Source organism: Perognathus longimembris, chromosome 1 (genome assembly GCF_023159225.1).
Source record: "Perognathus longimembris pacificus isolate PPM17 chromosome 1, ASM2315922v1, whole genome shotgun sequence".
Lineage (NCBI taxonomy): Eukaryota > Metazoa > Chordata > Mammalia > Rodentia > Heteromyidae > Perognathus > Perognathus longimembris.
This window is the reverse complement of record NC_063161.1, coordinates 144643496-144671300: the sequence shown is the minus strand read 5'-3', so window position 1 is coordinate 144671300 and position 27805 is coordinate 144643496. Positions and strand designations below refer to the sequence as shown.

At 45.5% G+C, this 27805-nt stretch overlaps 1 protein-coding gene across 1 annotated transcript in view; it reads right to left on the bottom strand.

The window, feature by feature from the left end:
• The window catches only part of Znf618 (zinc finger protein 618), a 151782-nt gene extending 133266 nt beyond the window's left edge, over nucleotides 1–18516 (bottom strand). The window contains exon 1 of the mRNA XM_048339905.1: nucleotides 18409–18516. Within this exon, the coding sequence (XP_048195862.1) occupies nucleotides 18409–18441 (33 nt within the window). The 5' untranslated portion in view covers nucleotides 18442–18516. The remainder of the gene's footprint in view (nucleotides 1–18408) is intronic.
• Between the last annotated feature and the right edge of the window lie 9289 nt (nucleotides 18517–27805).

Here is a 27805-nt window from a genome sequence, read left to right as displayed (position 1 = left end):
TAACATCATATTAAGTGGAGAGAAACTTAAATCATTTCCCCTAAACTCAGGAACAAGACAAGGATGCCCACTCTCCCCACTTCTTTTCAACATAGTGCTGGAATCCCTAGCCATAGCAATAAGGCAAGAGGAGGACATCAAAGGGATCCACATCGGCAAGGAAGAAATCAAGTTATCCCTATTTGCAGACGACATGATCTTATATCTGAAGGACCCAAAAAACTCAGTCCCCAAACTCCTACACCTAATAAACCATTTTGGCAAAGTAGCAGGATACAAAAATCAATCCACAAAAGTCAGCAGCTTTTCTGTACACCAGCAATATACAAACAGAAAAGGAAATTATGGAAACAATTCCATTTACAGTAGCCAAAAAAAGAATAAAGTACCTAGGGATCAACTTAACCAAGGACGTGACAGACCTATTTAATGAAAACTATAAAAATCTAATAAGGGAAATCAAAGAAGACACAAGGAGATGGAAAGACCTCCCATGCTCATGGGTAGGCAGAATCAATATAGTGAAAATGGCCATATTGCCCAAATTGTTATACAAATTCAATGCAATCCCTATCAAAATCCCAGTCACATTCTTCACTGAAATAGAGAAAGCAATCCATAAATTCATATGGAACAGCAAAAGACCTAGAATAGCCAAAGCAATTCTAGGCAAAAAAAAGCAGTGCAGGAGGTATCACAATACCAGACTTCAAGCTCTACTACAGGGCCATCACAACAAAAACAGCATGGTATTGGTATAAAAACAGATCAGAAGACCAATGGATTAAAATTGAAGGTCCAGAAATAAAACCACACTCTTACAGTCAGCTGATATTCGACAAAGGAGCTAAAGACATACAATGGAATAAACATAGCCTCTTCAACTACTGGTTCTGGGAGAACTGGGCAGCCATATGCAGAAAACTCAAAGTAGACCCAAGCCTATCACCATGCACCAAGATCAACTCAAAATGGATCAAGGACCTCAATATCAGACCTGAATCCTTGAAACTACTTAAGGACAGAGTAGGAAAGACACTAGAACTTATAGGCACAGGAAGGAACTTCCTGAATAGAGTCCCAGGGGTACAACAAATAGGGGAAAGACTTGACAAATGGGACTACTACAAATTAAAAAGTTTCTGCACAGCTAAGGACATAGCCACCAAAACAGAAAGACAGCCAACCATATGGGAAAGGATCTTTACCAGCACAGCAACAGACAAAGGCCTAATATTTGTCATCTACAGAGAACTCAAAAAACTAAGCCCCTCCAAGCCCAATAAACCAATTAGGAAATGGGCAAAGGAGCTAAAGAGAGACTTCACAAGAAAAGAAATAAAAATGGCAAAGAAACATATGAGGAAATGTTCAACATCCCTGGTAGTAAAGGAAATGCAAATAAAAACAACCCTGAGATACCACCTCACCCCAGTTAGAATGGCCTATACTCTGAACTCAGGCAACAACAAATGCTGGAGGGGGTGCGGGGAAAGAGGAACCCTTCTCCATTGTTGGTGGGAATACAAATTAGTACAACCACTTTGGAGAACAGTATGGAGGTTTCTCAAAAAGCTCAATATAGACCTACCCTATGACCCAGCCATACCACTCCTAGGCATCTATCCTAAACAGCAAGTCCCAAGATATCAAAAAGACATTTGTACTTCCATGTTTATCGCGGCACAATTCACAATAGCCAAAATATGGAAACAACCCAGATGCCCCTCCACAGATGAATGGATCCAAAAAATATGGTACCTATACACAATGGAATACTACATAGAGATTAGGAATGGTGAAATATTGTTATTCGCAGGGAAATGGTCAGAACTCGAACAAATAATGTTGAGCGAGACAAGTCTAGAACACAGAAAACAAAGGGGCATGATCTCCCTAATATATGACTGTTAAGAAAGGGAGACAGAGAGACAGTAGAGACCAGGTCTGTGAAACCAAAAACTGCTTGTCAAATGGTATTTCCCACAGGATTGGGGCAGCGACCCAACAGTATGTAACTAAAACCAAACAACTACTCAACATATAAAGGTCAAAAATCGACCTCTCAGTGGAATACAATAGCTCAAAAGCCATGTATGTACGTTCATATAAGACTACTGTCGACATATGGTCTAATATCGACATTACATTTAAAGCCCTAGGCGAACTTTCTTGGGTATAGCCACATGGCTACTGTATATGTTCTTGATACATTGTATATTGTATATATGTCTACCTGACCTAGAGAAGGGAAAGAAAAACAGGGCATAAGATATCACAAGAAATGTACACACTGCCCTACTATGTAACTGTACCCTTTTTGCACAACACCTTGTCAAAAAACTTGTGTTCAATTAATAAATAAATTAAATTTAAAAAAAAACAACACACACTGCTTAAGCCATATCCCCAGGCCCTTTGTTTTTTTGTATCTTTCAAATACTCTTATTCTTTGCTTGGACTGTCCTGGACCATTATCCGCCTATTTATACTTCTCATATATGTGGAATGACAAGCATACACCACCATTCTAGTTTTTTAATTGGTTGATAGGGGTGGGGGTGGAGGTCTCACAAACATTTTGCCCAGGGCTGACCTCCAATAGCAATCCTCCCTATCTCAGCCTCTTGAGTAGCTAGGATTACAAAAGTAATTCACAGGGCACAACTCTTGCTGTTGTTCCTGTTTTTGCTTTGTTTGAGTTTTGCTTTTTTTTTTTTTTTTTTTGAGATAGTGTCTTACCATGTAGCTCAGGCTGGCTTCAAACTCATAATCCTCTACATTTGGCCTTGTGAGTGTTAGGATTGTGTTAGCATCACTCCCAGCTCTTAATCAGAGGATGGACACACACACACGAATCCAAAACGCTAAAATGTAAATATTTTAAAGTAAACATTTAACCACCACCACTACCAAATAACTTTAAGCTTAAAAATATGAAAGTCTGAAACAAAGAAATAACTAAAGACTAAATAACTAAAAATCGATATCGCAAAATCTAAGGCACTTTCAAGGGCAGGGGGGGAGGTGTAAATACTGCAATAGAAAAATGATCCAAGTAGTTGAACAGGGAACTCACAAAAGAGTAAATACAAGCGGCTAATAAACTATGCCATCAGATAGTCAACTCGGGCCATCAAAGGCTAGGACTATGGATAGCAGAAGGTAATGTCCAAGATGTGTAAAATGAGCACTTGCAATCTCCTGGGACAAAGGCACACTGACACGGTCTTCCAGGGCAGGGTTGGAGCTCTAGGTATCGGGCTAGTGTTGTGTACATGAAGACTGTAAGCTTTGAGACCCACCCCTTGGCTTTCCTGAGTGATGTCAACAGTTCCCCATACAAGTCAGAGACACTGGGTGTAAAACGATATTGTTTGTTTTACAAATAACAAAAAAATGACCCAAATCCAAGAGGACACTGGAGTTGAAGACAGACACACACTGGAAAGACAATGTTGTCAGAAAAGTAATAAGGAAGATGTACATACACTAATGATGAAAGATACCTGAGTGTAAAAAGGAAAAGGAAAGCCAGCTACTACACCGCATGTGGAATGTAATCTCATTTGTGTAAAACTGTAATCGCATATGCTTAAATATGTAGAAACAAGTTGAATAATGATCATCAAAATAGGAACAGTGGTTATCTCAGGACCCAGGTGGTTTTGTCTTGTTTTGTTTTTAGAATAATCTTCCTATTTTTCAGGACTGCTTGAATGATTTTGTAATGTCAGGAAAAATAATGTATTTTCACTTGGGGGAAAAAAGATACTCTCAGGGATGTAACTCTTGGAAAAACATCACAGTCAGAAACCAAACTGGAGCCTGTCTCCCTGGGAAAAGCCCAGGACAGGAAAGCCAGAAAACCTTGAGTTCAAGTCCTGACCCCAACCCTAGCTACTTGAACCTGGGCAAGTTCGTCGGCTGATTCACACGCCTTGCTTTCATACCTGTAAAACAGAGATGCCATTAAATCTATGTGATGGAGCTGTTGTGAGAATTACGGGCCTTATGCTGGGTAAATCTCAGCTGGTACCATTCTCTGTCCCCTTAAACTCATTTATCAAAAGCCCCAAGACAGAAGCACCTGGCACGTTAGGTGCTGCAGATGAGTTGGGAGGCTTGAGAAGGTTAGATGCGTGATGGACAGCTGGATGCACAGTCACACCTCTGAAGGCTGGAAATGGCATGGGAAGACAGACAGAAGCAGATAGATGGAGAGGTAAGGAAATAGCTAGACAGACGGACAGACTGATGGATGAACGGTAGTGTGGTAGCCTGTATTTCCCCAAGATGGCCACATCCAGTCTCCCATTCTACGTGCTGCTCACAATGCTGACTTCGGCTGGGATGTACCTGGAATGGAGGGAAGTTTCACTACACTGCAATGCATTGGAGGCTAGGTCAGGATAGGTGTCACTGCGCTTGCCCGGCACATTCCCTCACCCGCCCTGTTAGAGCCTCAAGATGATATGGAAGTACCAGTGGGTATGAAGCCTCCATGATAGAGGCTCAAATCACCATCTTGGGCACAGGTGCCCAAGGAGGCTTGGCTTCAGATCCTAGCAAGAGTAAGCGTGGAGAAACCCCAGTCACCAGAGGATCGTGACTACAGACACTGCACCAGAACCCACCACCTCCAACACCAAGCACCTCCTAGAAGCTGAGGGACTGATCGTAGGTGATTCAGGTTGTTTTAAGCCACTGAGTCTGGGGGTAAAGTGTTAACAGTGCCACACAGACCTAACACACAGAATAAGCTGAGTGTATGTGGCAGGAAGAGGGGCAAATATTGGCCTGAGCTCTGCATGTGTAGCTCTGGGGTTGGTACCACCTTGCACTTGATACCCAGCCTCACCCTGAGCACCTGGTCCTGTCCAATGATGCAACGCTTACCTACCAGCCTGCCAGCCCCTAGCCCCACTCAGCTGTTTGTTTCCAAAAGCCAGCCCTCCCAGCTCCCATCCTCTGACTGCCCTCCGCCCTCTGAAAAAACTAGTAGCCCACACGCAACCTCTAAGACCACCAAGTCTAAGCCCTTCTTGGCTAGGAGAAGAAACTGAGGCTCAAAGAAGGGAAAGGCTTACCCTGAACTGAAGAGTAGGATCCCTGCCCAGAAGCTCAAGGCTGTTTCACCCCGGAGGCTCCTGATGTCCCTGGGCTTGAGCCCTGATTACACTTCCCACTGCTGTGACTGTCCCTATTGGGGCATCAGGCAATGCTGCAGTCCTGGATGGGACGCGCCAGCACTGTTGACTGCAAGTGTACTTTACATCTGTCTGGGCATAAATTTGCATTCTGAAATCCAGGAGGCCCCGCTTCCAAGTATGTCAAACGTAATTAATTACAGCAAACCTTCTGTAACTGTTTTCAAACTCGGCATTAAAGGCTTTGTGCTGGGGGTTGGGAGGGGGCACATACCCCCGCTTCCGGTCTGCTGAAGTATGTGGGGAGCTGGGGATGCCAGCCAGTGAGTCCTGGCTCCAAGCTGTGTGGACAGGGGAGAAGAGAGGTTCTGCACAGAGCACACTCTGATCCAGGACACGTCACTGCAAAGGTGAGGACCGAGTTCAAGCTCACAGAGTCACCAACTCCACATCCCACATGGGTTAGGTTCCCTGACTATGATGAGACAAGATCTTACAATTCCAAATCACTGCAACATAGGGTCACCGGAATTGTAATGGCAATTGTCCAGCCAGCTATACAGCCTTACATGGCTCCTTTCACTTGAGTCTCAAATTCTTCACACACACACACACACACACACACACACACACACACACACCTCTGTGTAATATATGTATATATATACATATGTATATACATATACACTTATTTATTTACTGCCAGTCCTGGGGCTTGGGGCTCTGGACCTGAGCACTGTCCCTGGCTTCTTTTTACTCAAGGCTAGCACTCTACTCTTGAGCCACAGCACAACTTCTGGCTTTTTCTGTTTATGTGGTGCCGAGGAATCAAACCCAGGGCAGCTTCGTGCATGCTAGGCAAGCACTCTACCACTAAGCCACATTCCCAGCCCTATATATTCTTTTTTTTTTTTTAAAGGAATGTAATCGTAGCTCAGGATGTTGAGATCTGCATGACTGAGAGTAAAGCCAACCCAGGCAGAAAAGTCCACAAGAGTCCATCTCCAAAATAACCAGCAAAAAGCCAAGCTGGAGGCATGGCTTATGTGGTAGAGCAACAACTAATCTGGCATGCAAACTGAAGGAGTGGAGCAGCCCTGCATTTAAACTGTAGTACTCACAATAAATGAAAACTCCTTGAGATGTTGGGATGCGGTAGTACCCAGTGAGGTGCTAAACGTTTCAACTGTGCCTGCCAATGATAAACACTTGACAAATATGCAACTATTATACTTTAGGGCAGAAAAAAAATCTGTCTTGAAAAAATAAATAAATAAAAGCTGGGCACTAGTGGCTTATACTTGTAATCCTAGCTACTCGAAAAAATAAATAAATAAAAGCTGGGCACTAGTGGCTTATACTTGTAATCCTAGCTACTCGGGAGGTTGAGATGTGAGGCTCAAGATTTGAAGCCAGCCCAGGCAAGAAAGTCTGTGAGACTCTTATCTCCAATTAAATGACCATAAAGCCAGAAGTAGAGGTATGGCTCGAGGGGCAGAGCTCTAACCTTGAGCAAAAAAACCTCAGGGACAGAGGGCAGGCCCTGAGTTCAAGCCCAGGACCAGCTAACTAAATAACTAGGAATGACAGAAACGTCAGTCCTTTGATAGAAAGTTTCTGATTTAAAAGCAAAACTGTATAAGGATGAGTTTCCAACATGTGGCTCGTCTCCCCCAGAGCACTGAGAGCAGATGTTGTAGACTAGGAAGTTGTACCCAGCTCAGCTTTTCCTGCCAGCTCTGCCCCCTGAGGAAGGTCACTCTGCCCCCTGAAGCAGCAAATCCTCTGAATCTTCTAGAAGCCTTGTTTCCCAAGTGAGGACAGGGAAAACACAGGAGACTCAACAATCGCATGGCTTTGCGTCTCCCTTTCCCTTCCCCAAGCCCATAGCCTCCACTGTGCCCTCGGTCTCTATTCCCAACCTGCCCTCAAGCACACCCTCATTTACAAACAGGAAGACTAAACAGGCATTGGAAGTATTTCTGGGCAGGCAGGAACATGGTCGGGGGTTTCCTTTGCAGTTGATGTCTACTGGTATTGTTGGATTCGCTTTCTTCCAGAGTGCTTTAAAACGAATGCTTCAAACCAGGTGGGAAGCATTAACTTTCCCCTTTGAATTACTCATCCACACCTCTCTTGCTCCCTAAGTGTGTCTGAAGCCCACCATCCCCATCACCATCATCATCATCATCATCATCATCATCATCATCACCACCACCACCATCACCATCCTCAGCCTCCTGCTGACAGGTGTCTCTGCTGACAGGTGTCTCGAGGCAAGCCACTCTGCCTCTCCTGAGACCGGTAGGAGCAGGCTGGCTTAGATCTTCATTAACCCAGAGAAATATAGCAGGCTGGTTCCACATCTCAAAGTTCTTAGTGGCCGTATTGACTTTTTTTTTTTATTTAAAGTACAACAGAACTGGTGAAATGCAATTTCATAGTGTGTCTTACTTAAACCAAAATAATAAAACATTATCAGTTCATCCTGTAGTAAACATTCAAAAATTAGAACTGGTATCTGTTAGAGGTTGGTTTCCTCTGCCTCCCCGCCCGTCCCCCCTCCCCCCGATTCTTTTAAAATATCACAAGAATTGAGTGGCTAGTCAGGTTTCATCTGCCAATAGCCACACAAAGCTAGTGGCTTCCAGAACAGATTGGTGGGCAAATGCTCCGATAAACTCCAGCAGGCTTTTTTGCTCTAAATTCCTCAGATAGAAAGAACAGCCTCCCTCCCTGTTAACTTCCACCCCTGGCTAGCTGCACCCAGGGGATGGCTTCCCTTCCCAGAGGCCTTGTTTCAGGCCAGTTTCAGTTTTATTTGAGATCAGTTTCACTTTCTGCTTTTCCAGCATCTATTATAAGAAACACCCACATAAACACGCTTAAATTTTTATAGTTATTTTTCCCAGTTGATGAAATTTCAAAAAGAAAATTCCCCCAGCATGCAAGTCTGTCTTCATCTATTCTCTTTGGGCATCCCAAGTGCCTGGATTATGTTCACTTGAGCCCAAAACCAATCGAAACACAAATTCCCTGCACAATTTTCATCCAACTCAAATTCCCACTCTCACACCCCTATTTTTTTTTGGTGGGGGGGAATACTGGGCCAGATGACAATTTGTAGGGCAGGATTGGAAGCAAAGCAGATGAGTAGCTCCTCAGGCACACGGTTTTGGAAAGGACACCGCAGTGACTTTGCCAACACAGCTTCCGACTTCGCATATGAGCAGCAGACTACAGGCCAGGGACTTGCTGAGAACCGGGAGCCCCCTCTGCGCTACAGGAGTCGTTTCACCTCATGGGGGAGACTGCAGGCCCCCACCCAAGCACACAGTGGACCCCTAGGAATCACAGATTGGACCTGTGAACAGTGGGGGGAGGGGGTTCCTTGCACTACAGGGTGGGCAGATTCCCGTTTGCTACAGCTGACTGGAGAAAGCCAGGCATCACCTGACTCCATTTATTCTTTTTAGCTTATAGGAAGCCCATTTTTGCTTTGTCAGCCAAAATATTTATATCACTTTTTTTCTGTCGACTCAATACCGTCCTCACCTCTGCCTCCCTCCTTCCTTTTTTAAGTGTGTGTGTGTGTGTGTGTGTGTGTGTGTGTGTGTGTGTGTGTGTGTTGTCGCCAATGTTCTGCTCCAGGTGCTGGCTATTCATGGAGCATTCTAGACCCTTTTCCTAGTGGGAAGCTTGGCGGGATGCGAGAATGGAGCATCCTTCCACTTAAGGAATCAGAGAGGGAAGGCTGAGTGCGGACCCAATGCCAAGGCCTCCAGGGTGGGGCCAGTCACATGAAGGCTGCAGAATGAATGAAGCGCACACCTTTGGAAAAATCCTAGAATTCCAAACATTTTGTGTGTACCAGTACTGGGGCTTGAACTCTGGGCCTGAGTGTTGTTCCGTAGCTTTTTCTACTCAAAGCTGGCACTCTACCACTTAAGCCACAGCTCCACTTTCAGCTCTTGTGCTGGTTAATCGGAGACAAGACTCAGGATCCTCAGACCTCAGCCTCCTCAGCCATCAGTTCTTGGCAAGTTTTTCAAGCCCTCAACTAGTAAGACTAAACAACATTCAAGGAGATGGGGAAGGGATTATTTCACCTTGACACCATCTGTGACCATTGGTTTACACAATGACCCAACATGGCATTGATCAGCAATCAATGCTATAGTTTGGAAAATTAGCATGTACCCCCCCCAAAAAAAATTCACCCAATTTACAGAGCTTTAGAGTTCCAACAATTTTTATGTGTGTTTCTTGTTTGGCTATAGTGAAGATTCTTCTTGGGGCATTTCCCAGATGTAGAAATGAAGATTCAGAAGGGCTAAGAAACTCGTCTGTGATCTCTGAGTAAACAGTAAACTTGGTACAAACCCAGGTCATCACTGAGGGACCCCCAGAACCTGCCTTGTCCCTCCACGGTCATCCAAACTGCAAGGACTAGACACCTCTCTAGTCATGCCACCCCTACCCACCCTAAGCCTCACTCCATGGTCAGGAAAAGCAGCAGGTCAGGCAGCCCGGCTTTGATGACAGCCCCAAGGGTATGTAATCATAACAAGAAAGGGAGGAGCCAGGACACCTCACTATTTCTCAAGACCAAATTAACTTTAATCCATTTTAACACCATGTATATGTGCATATAGCAGGAAAACTACTCGTGGATCAGTTAAAGAATCTAAGGTTTTTAATCCCATCTCTCTGCCTTTGCTGAGGTTTACGGCAAGTCATTTCACCTTCTCTCCACTTTTCTCTGTTTGTGTGTTGGGGGTAGGAAAGGAGTAACTAGATCAGGAAGAACAAACTGGCTTCATGTTGCATGCTGAACTCAACTGACTGTTAGCATCATGCTGACAAGCACTTAAGAGGCCACTGGCCAGAGTTAATTGAAAAGAATGCCATGATCGATTAGTGATGTCTGCCACAGGCATGAAAAACAGGAAGTGGCAGCATGTATGTTACCTGTGTACCATCCCTGGAAGAGATGATACACAAATAGCACCCTGGAAAGTGGAAAGTCCTTTCAGTGTTACAAAGCTTTTTTTTTTTTTCCTCCCATGTCTCACAATCCTGTGCAGTACCATATCACTGGCATCATCATCATTATCACCAGCATTATCATCCCACATTATACTTAAGAAAGATAAGGTGCAGAAAAATGAAAAACTGGCAAAGACCACAAAATGATTAAGTGGTGAAGCCGAGATGGGAGCCAAGCCTGTCTCTCCAACTCCCATCTGTTCTTTCTGCCCTTGGAAATACCACCTTTAGTATTCTGCCGTTGGGATAAGGGTGTGGGAAGAAGGAGCACCACTTTCGAGGCTTCAACACTTCCCCACCAGCCATTTGCTTCTTTCAAGGGAGAAAGCAAACTTTGGAGACCCACACAAAGACATGGCAAGACAGGTGTGCTAAGACAGAGTTCCAGGCCATTCTTCTCAATAGAAACTTAACTCACTACACAGGGCAGGTGCCAAATCGAGACAAAGTGAAAGAAGAGGTTGGAGGCATAGCTCCATTGGAAAAGTACCAACCAACGAACAAAAGCATAAAGGTACCAAGTTCAAGTCCGGGTCTTGGACCAAAGGAAAAACAAAAGACAGTGGAGTTTGGAACTCCCTAGGGTAACAGTACACCCCACAAGCAGCATGGCACCCTACTTCCCCAATTCCTCTGACTGTGAGATATACCCTCAATTTTATAACCACTTTCTGAGAAGAAAACAAAAGAGGAACCGACCTACTGTAAAGCACGATCTCCTTGGAAAAAGATGAACTGGCAGGGAGGTGAATGCTGAGGACACATGGCCTGCTGTAAGCTAGGACTCCCATGCTCATTTGTTGAACTGGACCCCAAAGTGTTAAAAACAATGATAACATATAAAACTTGAAGGAAGAGAAATATGAAAATAAACAGAATTCTCTCAGTCTTCTCCCATAAATTTTCCTTGGATATCTGGCATCAATAAACCAAAATCCAACAAAAGATGGGGTCTGAGGACATTAAATCACACATTTACCCAGCTCAAGTTTGAAGGGGACCTTGTGTGTGGTGTTCTGGGGCTCAGCTCCTCCTCCACTCCCACGGCCTAGGATCCTCTCCTCCCAAAAACCCAGGGCACTGCAAGTGCTCCCACCTCCCCGGAAAAGCCATGTCCCGCTCCTTCCTGCCAGGTCAGCCATCTGATAATAACTCTGCTCCACTCATGGTGACCCTACTGGCACTTCATTTATACTTTTACAAAAATCGTATACAGAGAATTATGAAGAGGGGTCAGTGAAACTTATTCCCAAGATACACACATTCAAAGAAAGCATTTTCCCACTTAAGAACCCTGCTTGGATTTACTATTTCCAAGGAAGCCATGAGTTCCAGAGCCAGCTGTAGGAAAAAGTTGCATATGGCTCCCTTAAGATGACACTGTTTTTGACCAAATTGCTAACCCCCAACTGACTGTCCACTCTTCACCAGCCTCAAATTTGACTGAGCTATTTTTCTAAAAGCCAAATTAAAGTCATCAAATAGTTCTTGAGCTACTACTCTGTGCCAGACCTTAAAATGAGTAAGCCTCAATCTCTACCCTCAAGGAAGTCAGCAGTTGGCTGGAGAAACTGGAGCACCTATCACCAGCTCTCAGCTGTGGTCCTCTGGAGCCCCAGTGGTTGAGAGGTTGAGGAAGGACTGGGTGGGAAGTGGAGAAGGATGGAGCACTGGGGGATACTGAGAAGAGGAAGCCCAGCTCAGCAGGAGGACTAGACATTTCTCTAGGGACTAACATGAATGAGAGAGTATCGGAAGAAATAGATCCTTGAATGAGAGCCTTGAAAAGATCTCTGATTCAAGTCTCATCATAGTCCATTTTAAAACAAGAGGAGGGGAAAAGGAAAGTAGGGTGAGTTGGGGAGAAGGGGTGATGTCATCTCTTGATTGCCTAACCACCCACTGAAGGTAAGTCACCAAGTATACAGAAGTACCCAAATTAGTGTTGGTACAACTCCATCTCCCTAGATGGAGACCCACAGGCCACTGGGTCAAGGGTCAACTAAACAAATGATGACCAGCTTGAGGACCTCGGCCTGGCTAGTGTTTCACACGTGCCCTTTCAATTAATCATGAAACAGCCCCATTCTCTCCACCCTGCCTGCCCCCTTCCAGATATAAAAGCTGTGGTTTCAAAACCAGAAGGGACTTGGCCAAAGTAACAAAAAGCTAGCCACACCACAAGGTTGGATTTGCAACTCTGGTCTGGCTGACCTCAAATCCAGCTTTCCATTTTGCCAACTGGGTGAAGTCAGAAACTTTCTGGGGTCTGACCTAAGGCCCACCTAATGTTTTCAATGAAGAAATGGTTTTCTTTCCCCCTGAGTTCTTCTCTCCCCTCGGGCCTCCCCCGAGTCCTCACCACCTGCTGTCTGTTTATAACTTCAGCCCTCTTGCAGAGGCAACAGGGTTATTTAGAATCCACACCTGATCACGGCAAAGGGAATGGACTGCCAGGTCCTGGGGCTTCCAGCTATCACCCACGACTTTCATCACAGCATGTGGCTCAACCCTGGCCCAAGGCTGCTTTGGGCCACATAGAAGGGGCTGTGTGAATGAAACAGGATCACCAGGGAGGCTAAAATGCCTTTCCATTCCGAAAGAATGGACTGACCACTGGATGAAAGGAGTCTGGCCCTGCGCTGTCCAATATGGTGGATACAAGGAAGGGCAGCTCACCACAGGAAACAGGCTGGTCAGAACTGAGATATACCAAAGGAGGAAGATTCCTATGGACTTTAAAAGACTTAATCCTAACCCCCCAAAAAAAGAAATGAGTGTACAATGTGACAGTGATGGTTTATACTGATGACATGTTGAAATGACAGTACTGTTAAATACGGAAAGAAACATTCTTGCTAAAATCAACATTATCACTTTTTATTCTTTAATATAACACTAGAAGGTTTTAAATTATCTAGGGAGCTTAAAATTGTAGTTCAAATTCTCTTTCTGTTGGAGTGCACTGGTCTGACATATTTAAAAGACGAGGAGACTAAAACAGCAATTCTGAAGTTGTTTAAGAAAACTCATTCACGCCAGAAACTCCTCTGGCAACTGGAAAGGAAAGCAGAGAATCAAAGTAACTGTGACAGCCAAACAAGGGTCATCTCGTCCATACTTTCCATCTCCTCACCAGCAAAAGGCCAGAGCAGTGCACTGCCGATAGGCAACACATGCCTGCCAAGTACACCCAGGCCTGCCAGCGGGGGTTCCTGCCTGAACCCCCATTAGCTGAGACTTCATTCACAGCTGACTCTTGAGGCCACTCAAACAGAAATCAAAATAGGTGATCCAGGACCCTCACCCTAGTCCATGAGAAAAATCAAATTTGGGCAATCAAGCAGGTGCCCCAGCACATCCTGGGGGTGGGAAGGAGGAAGGGGAAAAGGAAGGATCACCTAGTCCAGCACCTTTCAAACTCATTTTACTATAGACCATGTATCTCACGTCGCGCATGCACGCACACGCGCGCACACGCGCACACACACACTCACCATACATATACTTGGAACAGGTGCACATCCGCTTTTCCTTGACTTTTTCCAGTCCCCTTGTTCCTGGATGCTGGTTGTGATTTACCAAACCGCCTTTGCAGCCCAGCAATGGGCAGCCTGGAGAGGCAGCCTGGGAATGGCAATTAAGAGAAGTCTCCACTCTTGATTTCCACTGCTGGTTGGCTACCACCCCTCTTTCTCCAGAATTATAGCCCTCCCCCTGTCCCCCAAGCCTGCGTTGCACCATGATCCAAGCAGCTAGCTCTAACCAGTTAGCATCAGGGGTGAAGCCAATTTATTACTATCCTTGATCTGACCCCAAGGTCTCCTTTTACAAAAAGAATCATTATTTCCTGAGGCTCTTCAAGGGGAAAAAAAAAAATTCTCAGTCCAAGGTCACACAAGAAGACCTTGGGATGACTAGGCTCCTGGGTACCCACAAAGCCACATTACATCATCAGAGACGAGAGAAAGAACTGACATAAAACAGGAGAAGATCGTGGAAAACACTAACATTCTCCTTGGGATCCTGAGAAGTCAGCTTGTCCATCTACCTCCAGTGGAACAGGAAAAGGAAGTCCTCGTCACCCACCAAGAAGACAGAAGGACTCTGAGGTGAGGGGAAGCCTCTTGCCAAGAGCTTTGTCAAACGTAGAGAAGAAAGGTAGACAGGAGTTTAAAACCCTTACTCAAAGGAACCAACTGTGGATTATTTAGCTGCTAAGTGTAGCAAGTGCTCAGCCTTACACTGACCAAGCCATCTTTGTGGCTCTCCTAGCAAACCAGAACTCTTATCCTCCAGTTCACCTAAACACAGGCTGAGAGTAGAAGCAAAGTCCACTGTCAAGCTATAAAAAGCAGGCTCATGAAATTTCAAATCTTATTAGAAAAAAAAAATTTTAACTCCTTAGGCAGAAAAGCAAAACATTAAGTAATAAGACTCTCCACTGTGAATCTGAACATAAATAATCTTTGACCAAAATAACTCAGGCCATCATCAAAGTACCAACCCTCAAGTCTCATCTGCCCCATCTTTTGCCCAATACTGTAAGAGACTATTATGAATGGACTTTGGGTTGATACAAATTAGCTCCTCTACCTATTTCTGGTGACACTTTTATCTAAAAGAGAAGGAAAAGAGAGCAAAGGCCCAGGTGAAACCTCCATCCAGAGACAGCAATAAAAACAAAAGGGGAAAGGTAGGAGAATGGAGTCATGACATCCAATGTACACACATGACAATGCAACCAGGTAAACTGAGGGAATGGCTGAGGTTGGGAGAGATGGGGGAGAATGATCATCGAGATGACATTCATCAAAAGGCACTGTACTCACAAACTGACATGTTGAGCTGAAACCCCTTTGTACAACTACTTAAAGATAATACAAAGTAAAATAAAATAATTAAAAAGAAACAAAAGGAAAGTAGCCCCACCCCCAACAGGACCATAATGCCCTTCAATTTCCTTTACAATAAACGTGAGGAGAATAACCAGTTCTGTATGGGGAGTGGGAGAGACAGGTCTACAGAAACAGAAATGATTTTCAATTTCTAGCCTTGGGTTCTTTTGAAACCATAGACAACAGAACAAAATTTTCAGCACAATAGAATGAAGAATTCTGAGTTGTGTGTCAGGATATTCCAGGCCACACAGAGTCGTGCTGCAATCTTTTTATTCCTTGCACCAGAAATAACCTGTTATCTACAACCCTGACTTTTGCTCAACTGCCTCTACCCCCATCCAACCATCCTGGGTTCAGTCCTCCATCACTGATAAACTTGGGCCTACTACCTCAAGGGGCCTTCTGGAGCCTCTTGGAAATTATCAATTCCTTGACCGTCCTAGGCTTTGGCCTAAATAATTCAACAGGAAAAAAATTTAATTATGCTACTTAAAAAAAAAAAAAACTCATTCCATATATGTCAGAATGTAGCCAGTCAGCCCTGAAGGATTTCGTTACTAAAAAAAAAAAAAAAAAAAAAAAAAGTAAAATCTCCCAAATGCAATGAAAGATGGGAACCGTCAAAATTGTGCCATGATCAAATCTATTTCACAGAACTGGTGTCCCTTTAGAAAGTCAATTTCCATAAATCAGGACTGGAAAGCTATGGACTAAGACCAAGACTGAGCACAGGGACCTGGTACCCACCTATTATCTTACCACCCCTTGTCCCACAGAGTCTACCCAGAAAATACTACCAATATTCTCCTTTAGGGACAAAAAAAAAAAAAAAGTTGTTTTTTTTTAAAATGGCTCAAAATCCCCAGCAATTTCAATCAGACCCTAATTTCTCACAAATTGCCCTTCCTCTTTGGAGAGAAACCTCACTTTCATTTGTCAAATTTCAATTCAGTGTGTCTTCCAAAAAAAATTTTTTTGGTTCCATCTTTGTTTGATTCATTTTAAGGCCAAAAATTCCACATGAAATATTGTCTCTACAGATGTATTCATATTCCAGAGGGTTGGGCTTTTGTTTGTGTTTTGATTCGATTTTTTTTCCTTAAAAAAAAATAATGAATTGTGCTGCTAGGGGAATCAGTTGAATTGGTGTCTCACCCCATTTCTTCAGCAAAATGTTCTACCAGGAAAGATGGTTTTAAAAAAGAATCAGAATTTTCAGCTCTCTGCCCTTTCCTCCTTTCATCTTTTTTCTTGTTAGGTCAGTAAAATTTGTGCTTTTTTTCTTCTTCTTCTTTTTTTTTTTTTAATTATACTCCCCCCTACACACATACACACACACAAAAAAAAAATGATAGAGGCTAATAAATTTTCTTCCCGCTTTCAAAATAGAAAAAAAAATTTCCTTTGGAAAATACCAAATGCTAATAAATTACCAACCCCACATCACAATCAAAGAGGCCCTGAAACCAATCTGAATTCTTAAAAATCATCATCATAATAATGATAAAATTTTCAACCTGGAAAAGTGAAAAAGACAGAAAAATGTAATTTTTCTTCCTTACCAAGGATTCTTCAATCCTGTCTTCATCAATTGATTCTGATGCTTGTCATAAAAAAATGGGCTTCGGTGAGCCCACTGTTAGTTTTTTCATAGTAATGTTAATTATGCATATCTTATTTTAATGGCGGTCTCCCCTACAAATCTGTGGGCTACTCAATTTGTACAACATATAAATTGACATTTTTTTCTTCCCTACTGAATATGGCTTAAAGAAGATTCCTGACATTTTCTGGGGGGAAAAAAACCAACAACAAAAACAAAATGCCTAGACCATTCAGGAAACAAAATCAGAAAACAGTCATAATTATTACATCAAAACAAAACAAAAAAATAAATTCACACACAAAACCCTATCAATACAGAAAAAAAGAAAGACAGGATTTCGCTCCAACTTTTTCAGTTTCTGGTTTTTCCTTTAGAATCTTAGATTTAAATGTAAAATGCAAATACAAAATTGAAAAAAAAAACACCACCCTACAATTTCTGGGTGTGTCCAAAGCTAACATTTAAAGATCTATTTTCTCTTTTAAATCCTTCCTCCTTGGAAATGGAAAAACTTTAAATATTGCCAAATGGTTAAAATTAGACTTTTTTTTTTTGCCCACTGAGCTAACCAACTTCCAAATTGCAATGAAGTACAATTTCTAATTGCTCCATAAAGCCAATTCTCTCAGTTTTCCCTGAAGTCCACAACTTCTCTCTTTTCCTCATTCCAATTAGTTTTTTTTTTCTTTTCTAAAACTGAAATGAATCAGGGAGCCAAACTGATTTTGCTTTTTTAGGGGGGAGGGGGTACTTTTTTCCTTGTCTCCTGCCAAGATCTGAATTCATTCAAATTCCAGCTTCATTTTCATTTACATATCATCTGGATTTGCCTTCAGAAATAAAAATTATCTCCATGATCCTGCACAGATCCAAGTGAAAAAAAATTTTTTTTTCATGCCAAAAATAAAGCAGGGTGGGAAAAAGAATTCTTGACCCCTTCCATTTGCCTTTGCAGGGTAAACTTTTGAAAAAATAAGAAATAAAAAAAAATATTTCTTTTCAATTTTAATTTCTTTTTTTTTATTTACAAAATAGTATCCTCTAGGTGGCGTCGTTTTAATGGGAAAAAACTACCATTTGAAGAAAAATTAGAAAAAAAAAATTGAGAAAAAGGAAATATGGCCTAAAAAAAAAAAATTGTTGCAAAGATGGGGGGGCTTGGCAGGGCCGGCGTCCCCGGGAGGGGGGTGGCCGGGGACCTCGGGCGCGGGGACGGCCGGGGGTGGGGGACTGCGAATCCGGGGGGAGGAGGGACGAGCCGGACGGGGTTACATTTTTGCAAAATGTGAATTGTCCAAACTGAAATGGCTGCTGTGTTCTCTCGGCGGCTTTGTTTTCTGGGCTCCGGTCCGAGCCCGGGGCTCCGGGGGGCGCCCGGTGAGGGGGTCCCCCCCCACCACGAGATCCTCGCCGCTCGCCGCCCTCCTCCCTCCTCCCACCCCGCCGCTCCCCGAGGCGCGGGGTACGGGGGGCACAGAGAGAGGTGGGAGAGGGGGGCTCCCCGAACCCCGGACCCTCTCTCGTTCGTGCCCACAAGGAAGCCCCGCGGACGTGCCGGGCACTTCGCATCCCGGCGAGCCAGCGCTCCGGCGGCGTCCCCCCCACCCCGGGTTCCCCACCTCCCCCCGCCCCGGGGTGTCCCCCTGCGGGCCCCCCCCCCAACCGACCCTGCGCGCGGAGCTGCCCCCGGCCCCCCGCGTACCTGCGGAGCCGCCGCGCCGCCCGGCTGGCTCATGGGTCCGAGCGGGAGGAGGCGGCCCGGCGCGTCTGCTGCTCCGGGCCGGGCTGCGCCGAGCCGCGCCGCGCGCACAATGCCCGAGCCGCCGCCGCCGCCGCCGCCGCCACCGCCGCTGCCGCCGCCGCCGCCGCCGCCGCCGCCGCTCCCTCCTCCGCCCGCCCCGCTCGGGCCCGGGAGGTGGGGAGGTGGGGGGGGGGGGCGGGGGCCAGGGGCGCGCAGCCCCCACCCCGGCCCGCGCCGCCCCCCACTCCCAGCGCCCCCTCCCGCCCCACCTACCCCCACCCCGGCCCGCGCCGACCCCCCCCAGCGCCCCCTCCCACCCCCCCCCAACCCCGATGGGCCTCAGCCTCGGCCTGCGCGGCACACAAAGCCGCTGGACCTCCCCGGGAGGGGGTAGGGGCCCCCCAAAAAACTTTCCCGCGCCAGCGCGCCCCCCACCCCAACTCCTCCAGCCCCCTCGGAATTGTCATTTGCTCCAGGAGGTGGGGGTGGCGGAGGGGGGGGGGGAAGTTTGGGGAGTTGTGGTACTGGGACGCAAAGGGTTAAGAGGGACTTTTACCCCCCACACCCCAAAAATAAAATCAGATTGCTTTTTTTTTTTTTTTTTTAAATAAAAGTTTTGAAGAGAGGCCTTCTGAGATGGGACCATGGCCGTGTCAACGCCGCCCAGCACCTGGGAAATGGCAAGTGTGGAGAAGGGGGTTCCCTCGGTCCCCCAAGACTCCTTCTAGCCCACCCTCGCCTGGCAAGATGGATTTTAAAAATAAATATTTGAGGAGCGGCCTGTATGTGAAGCAACTATTTTTACCCACCCCTGCCAATTTTTTTTTAATCATTTATTTTTCAAAAGCTTGGAAAATTGGCCCTATTAGAACAGCAGAAGTCGAAGGTTAATGAGAGGCCAGCCCCTCCTCCATGACTCCCAATCCTGTGTATTTAGAAAACAACACATAAACTTCTAAGATGGAGGACATTTCTTTCCAACATCCTAAACAATTCTTATTTATTTATTTATTTATTTATTTTAGGAACTCTCTCCTTATGACTTTGGAAGGTTGTAAAAGGTTGTGTTTGTTTTGCATGTTCTCCTCCCCTGCTCCCAGAAAAAAACTTTTTTAAAAAAAAATTAAAAGTGTGAAGGCCCTATCCTACATGGAGACAAGAAAGATTACTGGGTTTTTCACACATCTCCAGTTTTAGAATAAAACATTTAAAGAATTGTCATCTACAAGATGAGATGAACCAACAGTCTATTCCTCCCCAAGAGAAACTAGGAAGGCAGCTATTCAAGAATAACAACATGGGAAACAAAGTGTAACAGGTGCCTTTATGCTGCCCCACCTTTACAAATCAAATGTGTTGGGTTGTTGTTGTTTTTTTAATGTTTCAAGATCATGAAGAGACAAAAAAATTAAAGAATACCCCCCTGCCACTCTCCCAAAGTTATTTTTTTCTAAATACTCTCTCTCCCTGAAGAGTTAACCTGTGAGAATTTAGCTTTATGTGGGAGATTAAGAAACACAATATCACACACACACACACACACACACACACACACACACACACCCCACACACACACAGAGGAAATTAAGGGGTATCTTCTAGCCACTCCCAAGCCTTCAAAAGTTGGTGACTCGTGCAAATAAAAAGTGGCCATTTCTCTTCCTGCCAGCCTGGCAAGCACGTTCCTGGCAGCAGTTTGGTCAGCTCTGCCAAGGTTGCTGTGGATCAGTCATGGAAGGAAAGCAGCAGCCTGGGGAGTCTGGCAGAGCTGGAGCCCCCTGGGCACATTTGCTGCCAGGCTAGCCCCCTGCCTGCCTGCCTGCCTGCCTACCAGCCTGCTTGCCTGCCTGGCCTCTTAGCCACCAGGTGGCTGGGCCTTGGTTCCTAGAGAGATGCCTTAAGATTCTTGTTTCTCTGGCTTGGTCCATGTGTGATGGTTTCTGGGCATGCACTTGACTTAAAGCCAGACCCCCTCCTCTGCCCAAGCCAAGCCTGAGGTCGGGTGTTGGAAGGAACTGAACCTAACATAGCATGGTGGCTCTGTCACCGTGACCCAGAGCTGCCCATGGTGTCAGGCAAACTGGATTGCAGTTAGTACGTGCCAGGCACCAGTTTGCCCCACCCAGCCCTTCTCAAACTTGACCTCTTCTGGAAGAGAACTATTCAAGGGCCCCACCCCCTGAGTTTCTAATTCATTTGGTCCAGGTTCGGGGCAGTTTGCAGTTCCAACAAGTTCCCAAGTGATGGTAATGGATGCTCGCCTAAGAATTACCTTTTAGAAACCACTGCAACACAATGTCAAGAGCAAGTCCAGAAGTGCACGAGGGAAAGAAAGAGCCCAGCAGGGCACTCACAGCTCATACCTATAATCCTAGCTACTCCGAAGGTTGCGATCTCTTAAGATCTGAGGATCAAAGTTCAGAGCCAGCCCAGGGAAACAAGTCAGAGAAACTCTCATCTCCCACGAACAAGCAAGAAGCCAGAAGTGGAGATGTGGCTCGAGTAGTAGAGCTCCAGGCAAGTGGGAAAAGGGCTGCATGAGAGTGCCAAGTCCCTGTGTTCAAACCCACAAACGCTGCCATCCCAAGAAAAAGAGGAAGAGCCCCGGCCCCACAAGGCAGTCCGCAAAGACTCCAGGAGGAGTGACACCTGCGACACCTGCTTCCAGGTGAATAGCATCATCCGTCCCCTCTGCATCTCAATCAGACAAGGTCTGTCTAGAGCAGGAATGAGGTCCTCAGACAATTTAGGGATCTACACTCTACCTCCTAAACAAACCCCAAGTGCATTGGAAGGGAGGGGAAAATCTCTAGCTTTTACCAGTTTCTCTAAAGGCCTCAGTGCCCCCGACCTGGGCTAATGGGTGGCTTGTCTCCAGGCAGCTCTGGCCTGTAAAATCCTGTGGTCTGTCTCAGCCCTCTCTTCCTGGAACTGCTGGACACGCTTTCAGCCTCCCCACCAGACACAGGACGGAGTCCAAGAGCATCCAGCCCCTCTGTAGATCTCAATCTCAGGCCCACAGGTCCCAGTCCTGGAGGGGGTGTCCCTGCTCCCCTGTGCCCAGCTGGACCATGGAGGATATGGTGTTATCCTGACAAAACCCAACCTATCACTGAATTCACTTATTTCCCAATCTACAGCAGAAACTATGCAATCATCCAGACCTGATCAATCTCTGTTTAGATTATTAACAAAAGGGTAGATCTACAGAGAGCAAAGAGCATAACAGAACTTTTAGAACATGGTGAGCATTTGCCCAAGAAAGGGTCTGGGTTCCCCTTGAGGTGGTCTATCAGTGCCCTGGGGTCTTCTTGGAGCTTCTCACCTGCAGAGAGTAAGGGCAGCAAGGCCAGCCTGCTACAGAGAGCAATTAGCGGCCCACAAAGAGCTTGAAGCAAGGACCCTGAGAAATATCAAGAGCTCTGAAGGGGGCTGAGCTTTACAGGCAGAGCAGCCAGGGTTCTTTGTGAAGGCTCAGGGTGCAAGAAAAGACCTGCTCGGGGCTGGGTACATACTGGCAGAATGGCCATTGAAAGCCAAAGCTCCAATTGGCAAATGTGCAGTCCAATAGGGACCTCCGAAGGCTCTTCCATCTCTGAGGTTCTGTGGTTCAACGTGATCTACGTGAATTAACCAAATTCAGAAAACAATTGACCCTTCCACACACCCAGCCTACTTGTCCCAGAGCAATGACACAGTCTCATACTTAAGAGCCCAAGGAGGCACTAACCCTACCCCCGCCATGGTCAACCATGGCCCTGCCTTACCTTTGTGGTCATAATTCTCATCTTCAAAACGGCACTGACAATATCATATGCCTCACCAGGGTGCTCTGAGGAGTGGGAGAAGCATGTAAGTGGCTAGAAAGTGTGCCTAGCCTGGAGCAGGCTCCCCACTTCTGTCAGCCAGTGGAATTCTCATCTCCAGCCTCTCTGGCTGGGTGTTCCTGGCCTCCTGTCTTAACCTCTGGGCCTTTGTTTCAGTCTCAGAAAAAAAAAAAAAAAAAACTGGATTCTTAAATTTATCCTTTTTACCAGCCCTCTTTTAGTTGTAATCAGTAGAAACAAAATCACACTAACACAAAGAGAATGTAGATAAATAAATACTTTTTTAAAGGAAGATGTTATGTTAAATTGGAGAGTGGCGGATGATACCCAACAGCAGGGAATGAAAACATTCCAGGGACTGGGCTAGCTTTCTACCACTCAGAGCCGCAAGCCTCCTAAGAGCTCAGTCTCTTCTATTCCCACTTCTTCTCCTTCACCTCCTCATGTCCCACTCCTCCTCTCTTCCCTTCCTCCATCCTTTCCTTTCCCTCTGCCTCCTCTCCTCTCTCTCTTCTTCTCTCCCTCTCCTCCTCCTCCTTCTTCTTCCTCTCTCTCTCTCTCTCTCTCTCTTCCCCCCCTCTGTATTTGCTTCTCTTGGCACATAGTCAAAATTGTTGTCCAAAGTCCTACTAGTGCCAACAGGTGCTGACTGGTGCCTCCTGGCATCCATCCATGCTCTCAAGAAAGACTGTGATTGGCCAAGCCTGACTCAGGTGTCATACAAGGATCATTTGTGACCAAGAGGGGTGGATTCCAAGCAAGCAGGGCCACACATTGCCCAGAGCCTCCTAAGACAGCTCCCTGAGGGAAAGAAAGCTCCCCCAACTGTATCCTCTCCGAGGACCATGAAGGCTCACTGGGATGCTGAGCCCAGGGCTGACACCAAGGCTGGCTCCAAAGCTCCCCTTCTCCGGCTGGCCTCTGGTGACATTTGGGAAAGTGTGGTGAGGATGCCAGGGCTTTGCTGAGGGGCTAAGGGGCAGATGTCAAGTTCTTATTATACCCAGTCAGTGTTGGGAAATGACTCCACAAGAGGCCTTGGATCTCAAATAACAACTAGAGACTTAGCTAAAGCCTGGTTGGTGCATCTCAGTGAACAAGATGCCATTAAAGAAAAACAGAGGCCGTGATGTAGGAAACAGAATAAAGGGAGGGGTTTGGGGAACAGTGTCTTCTCTGAGTTGAGTGGCTTGAAGCCTGAAAACATCAACAGTTACTTTTTAACCAACCCAGCCTGGGCCATGGGGGCTCCCAAGTCTTTGATGGTGGGAGAGAAACTTATACTCCAATCTAATAAATTCCTAGGCAATTTGTCCAAAACGTTGGTGTTTTCTCCTTGTTGGACTATTTGGTGAGCAGAAAAGTACATTCATCCCCCATTTTAAGGATGATGAATTTGAGGGTCAAGCACTTTGGCCAAACCAGGGTATAGCAACCCAGGTTGACTCTCATGCCATCCCAAATGAAACCATTCCTTCCGCCATCTTGCATTTGTGCAACGATTTTTCTTCTATTCTTTTCATTGCTCTCCGTCCTCATCACCACAAAGGAAGAGGTTGGGAAAGGGGTACAAATCAACCAGACAACACGTTTCTTGTTTGAGAGAGGCCATGGGGAAGATTCCAGAAAAACAGATACCTGAGGCTTTGGCTGCTTCCAGGAAGGTGAGTCCAGGGAAAAAGATCAGAAATTGACCACCCAGGACAGGAGATCTGCAGATGGAAATGTCAAGGCCAAACTGATGGGCCAGGACAGGAATATGCAGCAAAGCCAAGTTTGAATCCTGTCCTTGGATTCAGCAGCAAATCTAGAACATGTGTCCATAATGCACAGTGTATATCTCTCATGGCATCTGCCATCCCATGAAGCCCTGAGAAGGCCAAGCATCCTGATGAAGGGCACTCAGGTCTCTGCAGCTGAACTTGTATAGGAATTGCTCCTCTGTACTCAATCCAACAGGCTCAGGCCATCACTATGGCTTTAACCCTATTTTCAGTTCCACTGGAAATGGGTCCACAAAGCAATGATGGCAGAGATGGGTCCCTGGCCCATCTTGTTTGCTCCCTTACCTTCTGGATGTCCCAAAGAGAGTTCCCATCTGTACTTTCTGTCCTGAGACACACTTGTGAGTGGGATGAGCTGGTATTGGGCTTGGCATGGAGCCAAACTCCGCTCAAAGCCCAGCTCAGCACCTTTCCAGCTAATGTTGGGGTTTTTAGCCTTCCGCGCTCTCCTGACCTGTGGGAGAGACGGGAAAACACGCCCCAACCAGATGAGCCAGGAAGAGGAAAGGGCAGACAGACAGCCCATACCCAGCCCCCCTTTCGTCGGAGGACAAACAGACAGTCTGGGAGCCAGTCAGTGCTAAGTCTCACTTTATTGGGAGGAGGGCGCCGCTCTTAAACGGGTCAGAGAGCAGCGGAAGGGGAGGGGTGTGTACACCTATGTAGGGGCTGTGAAGGGACGCCTGAGCTGTCCGTCAAAGGTGGAGGGCCGAGGGACCAATCCTAAGAGGCGGCCTAATTCTACATCACAGCCCACAGGACCGCCTCTGGGTTCACCTCCAGGCGCCATCTTGGCCACACGGGGTCCCAAGGCTGGGAGGCGCGGCCAGCTAGAACCACCTTTCCGGGTTTGGCATAACAGCCACGCGGCCCCAGGGCTGGGAAAACAGGCAGGGCTAACTAATTGCCTCTTAATAATGCAAGGCATCCGGGGGTGCCCCACAAGCTACATAAGCCTGACATATTACATCACCATCTCTGCACCTTAGCTTCCGTCACTGTTAAATGGGAATAGTAATGCATGCATGCATAAATGTTTTACATGAAGGTTAGGGCAAACGATACATACCAGCACATAGTAAGAAGCCTGGAAGTTAGCAATGAGGACAGTGACAACAAGGATGACAACGATAACAATGATGATGATGATGGTGGTGGTGATGATGACGGTGATGATGATGACACAAGTATGAAAAGTTCAGTGGTGCTTATCTGCGTCCAGTGGGTGGGGCATACCTGATGAACACCTTAGCCATGGAACCATTCAGCTGTGTTCCTCAATTCTGCCCATGTACAATGAGGAGAGGGGAGTGATGGGACAGATGGACCACACATGCCTCTTCAGGACATGTACCAAGAAGAACAACATGCTTATCTACAGCTCCTGCCCCAAACACAGAAGGCCAGTCTAGTCATGAGGACATGTCAAGACAAATCCATACATACTACACAATTACTGACCCAAATCTCCCCAAATGTCAAATGTTATGAAAGATAAAGATGGAATCACTGTCTTGAAATAAAGAGGACTAAGTAAGTAACCAAGGCAATAATACCATCACAGCTCCTAATGAGACCCTGCATCACTGTGTTTGAGTGAAGGACATTTGTGAAGCTTGAATGTGGATAATAGTGTATTAGGTAATATTCTATTTGTGACATGTTTTGTTTTGTTTTGTTTTGTTTTGGCCAGTCCTGGGCCTTGGACTCAGGGGCCTGAGCACCATCCCTGGCTTCTTCCCGCTCAAGGCTAGCACTCCGCCACTTGAGCCACAGTGCCGCTTCTGGCAGTTTTCCGTATATATGTGGTGCTGGGGAATCGAACCTAGGGCCTCGTGTATCCGAGGCAGGCACTCTTGCCACTAGGCTATATCCCCAGCCCTGTGACATGTTTTTGAGTTGATTATTATTTTCAGATTGCATAAGATGATGTCCTTATCCTTAGAAAGGCTGGTACTGGTGGCTCATGCCTATAATTCTAGCTACTTAGGAGGCTGAGACATGAAGATCATACTTCACAGAAAACCCAAGCAGACAAATCTTTGAGACATTTATCTTTAATTAACCAGCAAAAAAAAAAAAAAGCTGAATTGGAGGCATAGCTCAAGTGGTAGAGTATCAGGCAAGAGCAAAAAAAGCCAAGCAGGAGCATAAGTTCCAGAGTTCAAGCCCTCCACCCAATAAAAAGAAAGTACAAGACTTTTGCTATAAAGGCACAAGGTATCTATAGCTTTCAAACGGATCAGAGATTAAAGGATTATAAGCCTGGGGGTATGGCCTGGCCTGGGCCAGTGACCCTGGAATCAATACCCAGTACTACAAAAAATGTAAAAGAAAGTATATGTATTTGACAATAAATGTGAATATATATGTACATATATACACATATGTGCATCTCTCTATATACATATCTTTCCATGCATATAAATGATAAAATGATAGTGACTGCTTATTAACAACTAGCAGTTGGAGTAAAGAGTAGGCAATAATTCTTTGTACCAATCTTACACCTTTTCTGTAGCTTTAAAATTACTTAAAAAGAAAAATTTAAGAAAAGTAAAATATCTGAAATGTTAGAGAAAACGAGAAGCCTGCACTGAAAGTAGCTAGGATTACAAGCATGAATCACTGGTTCCTGGCTGAAGAAGGAACTTTTTAAAAGCCACTTTAATAAAGGTAGAATTAAGCCATTCATGGTGGCACAGACTTGTTGTAATCCCTTCAAGTCAGATGAGGCAGATGGATCACAAATTCAATACTCTTGCTCAAAAACAAAATAAGTTGCTGATGGCTCATGTCTGTAGTCCTAGCTACTCAAAAGGCTGAGATCTGAGGATCTTGGTTTGAAGGTAGCCTGGGAAGACAAATCTGAGAGGCTTTTATCACTAATTAACCAGCAAAAAGCCAGAAGTGGAGGCATTACCCAAGTGTAGAGCACTAGCTGTGAGCAAAAAAGCCAAGTCAGAAGATGAGAACCTGAGTTCAAGCCCCAGTACTAGCATGAAATAGATAAATAAGTAGGGAAATAAGTAAATAATAAGCAGGTAGTTAAATGAATGTATATATACATAAACAAATAGACCAAATAAAAGAATAAACATATATATGTGTGTATATGCATTAAACATAGAGGTATTATGATGATTAATCCTGTGTTGGTTTCATCCAGCGTCCTCTGGGAAACAAAAGCCATACACTATATTTAGCAAACTTAAAGGATCAAGGGAAGTTACAGTCACCTTTTGTTCTGCAGGAAATTGATGGCATTATAGGCTCTGATTCTGCACACCTCCTTGATTCCTTCTTTCATGTGATTGGCAGTTCTTGCACCAACAAGGTGAAGCAGGGGGAGGTTTATGTCCCTACTTTTTGAGTCCAAGCTTAGCCTTGTGAGTTACTTTAACCAAGGCATGTCAGGAAAATTTGCTAACAAAGGTTTTTAAAATGTTCCTGTGACCGAACTTGTGGTTGTTCTTGCACTCAGAGCTTCACCATGAGACTAAACACAAGCAGTCTTCTAGAAGAATAGAAGAGAAAGGTGAAGGAGAGATCAGTTCCTCCAGCTGGCCAACAGAGCAGTGAGTACCAGCCAAGAACCAACCACTCTCAGTGAATGAGAGAAGGGAACTCAGAGGAGACTGGAGGGAGGAAGCATGCAGACTGAATCCTTAACCCACAGATGTGTGAGTAAAACATGCATGTTGGGCTGGGAATATGGCCTAGTGGCAAGAGTGCTTGCCTCATATA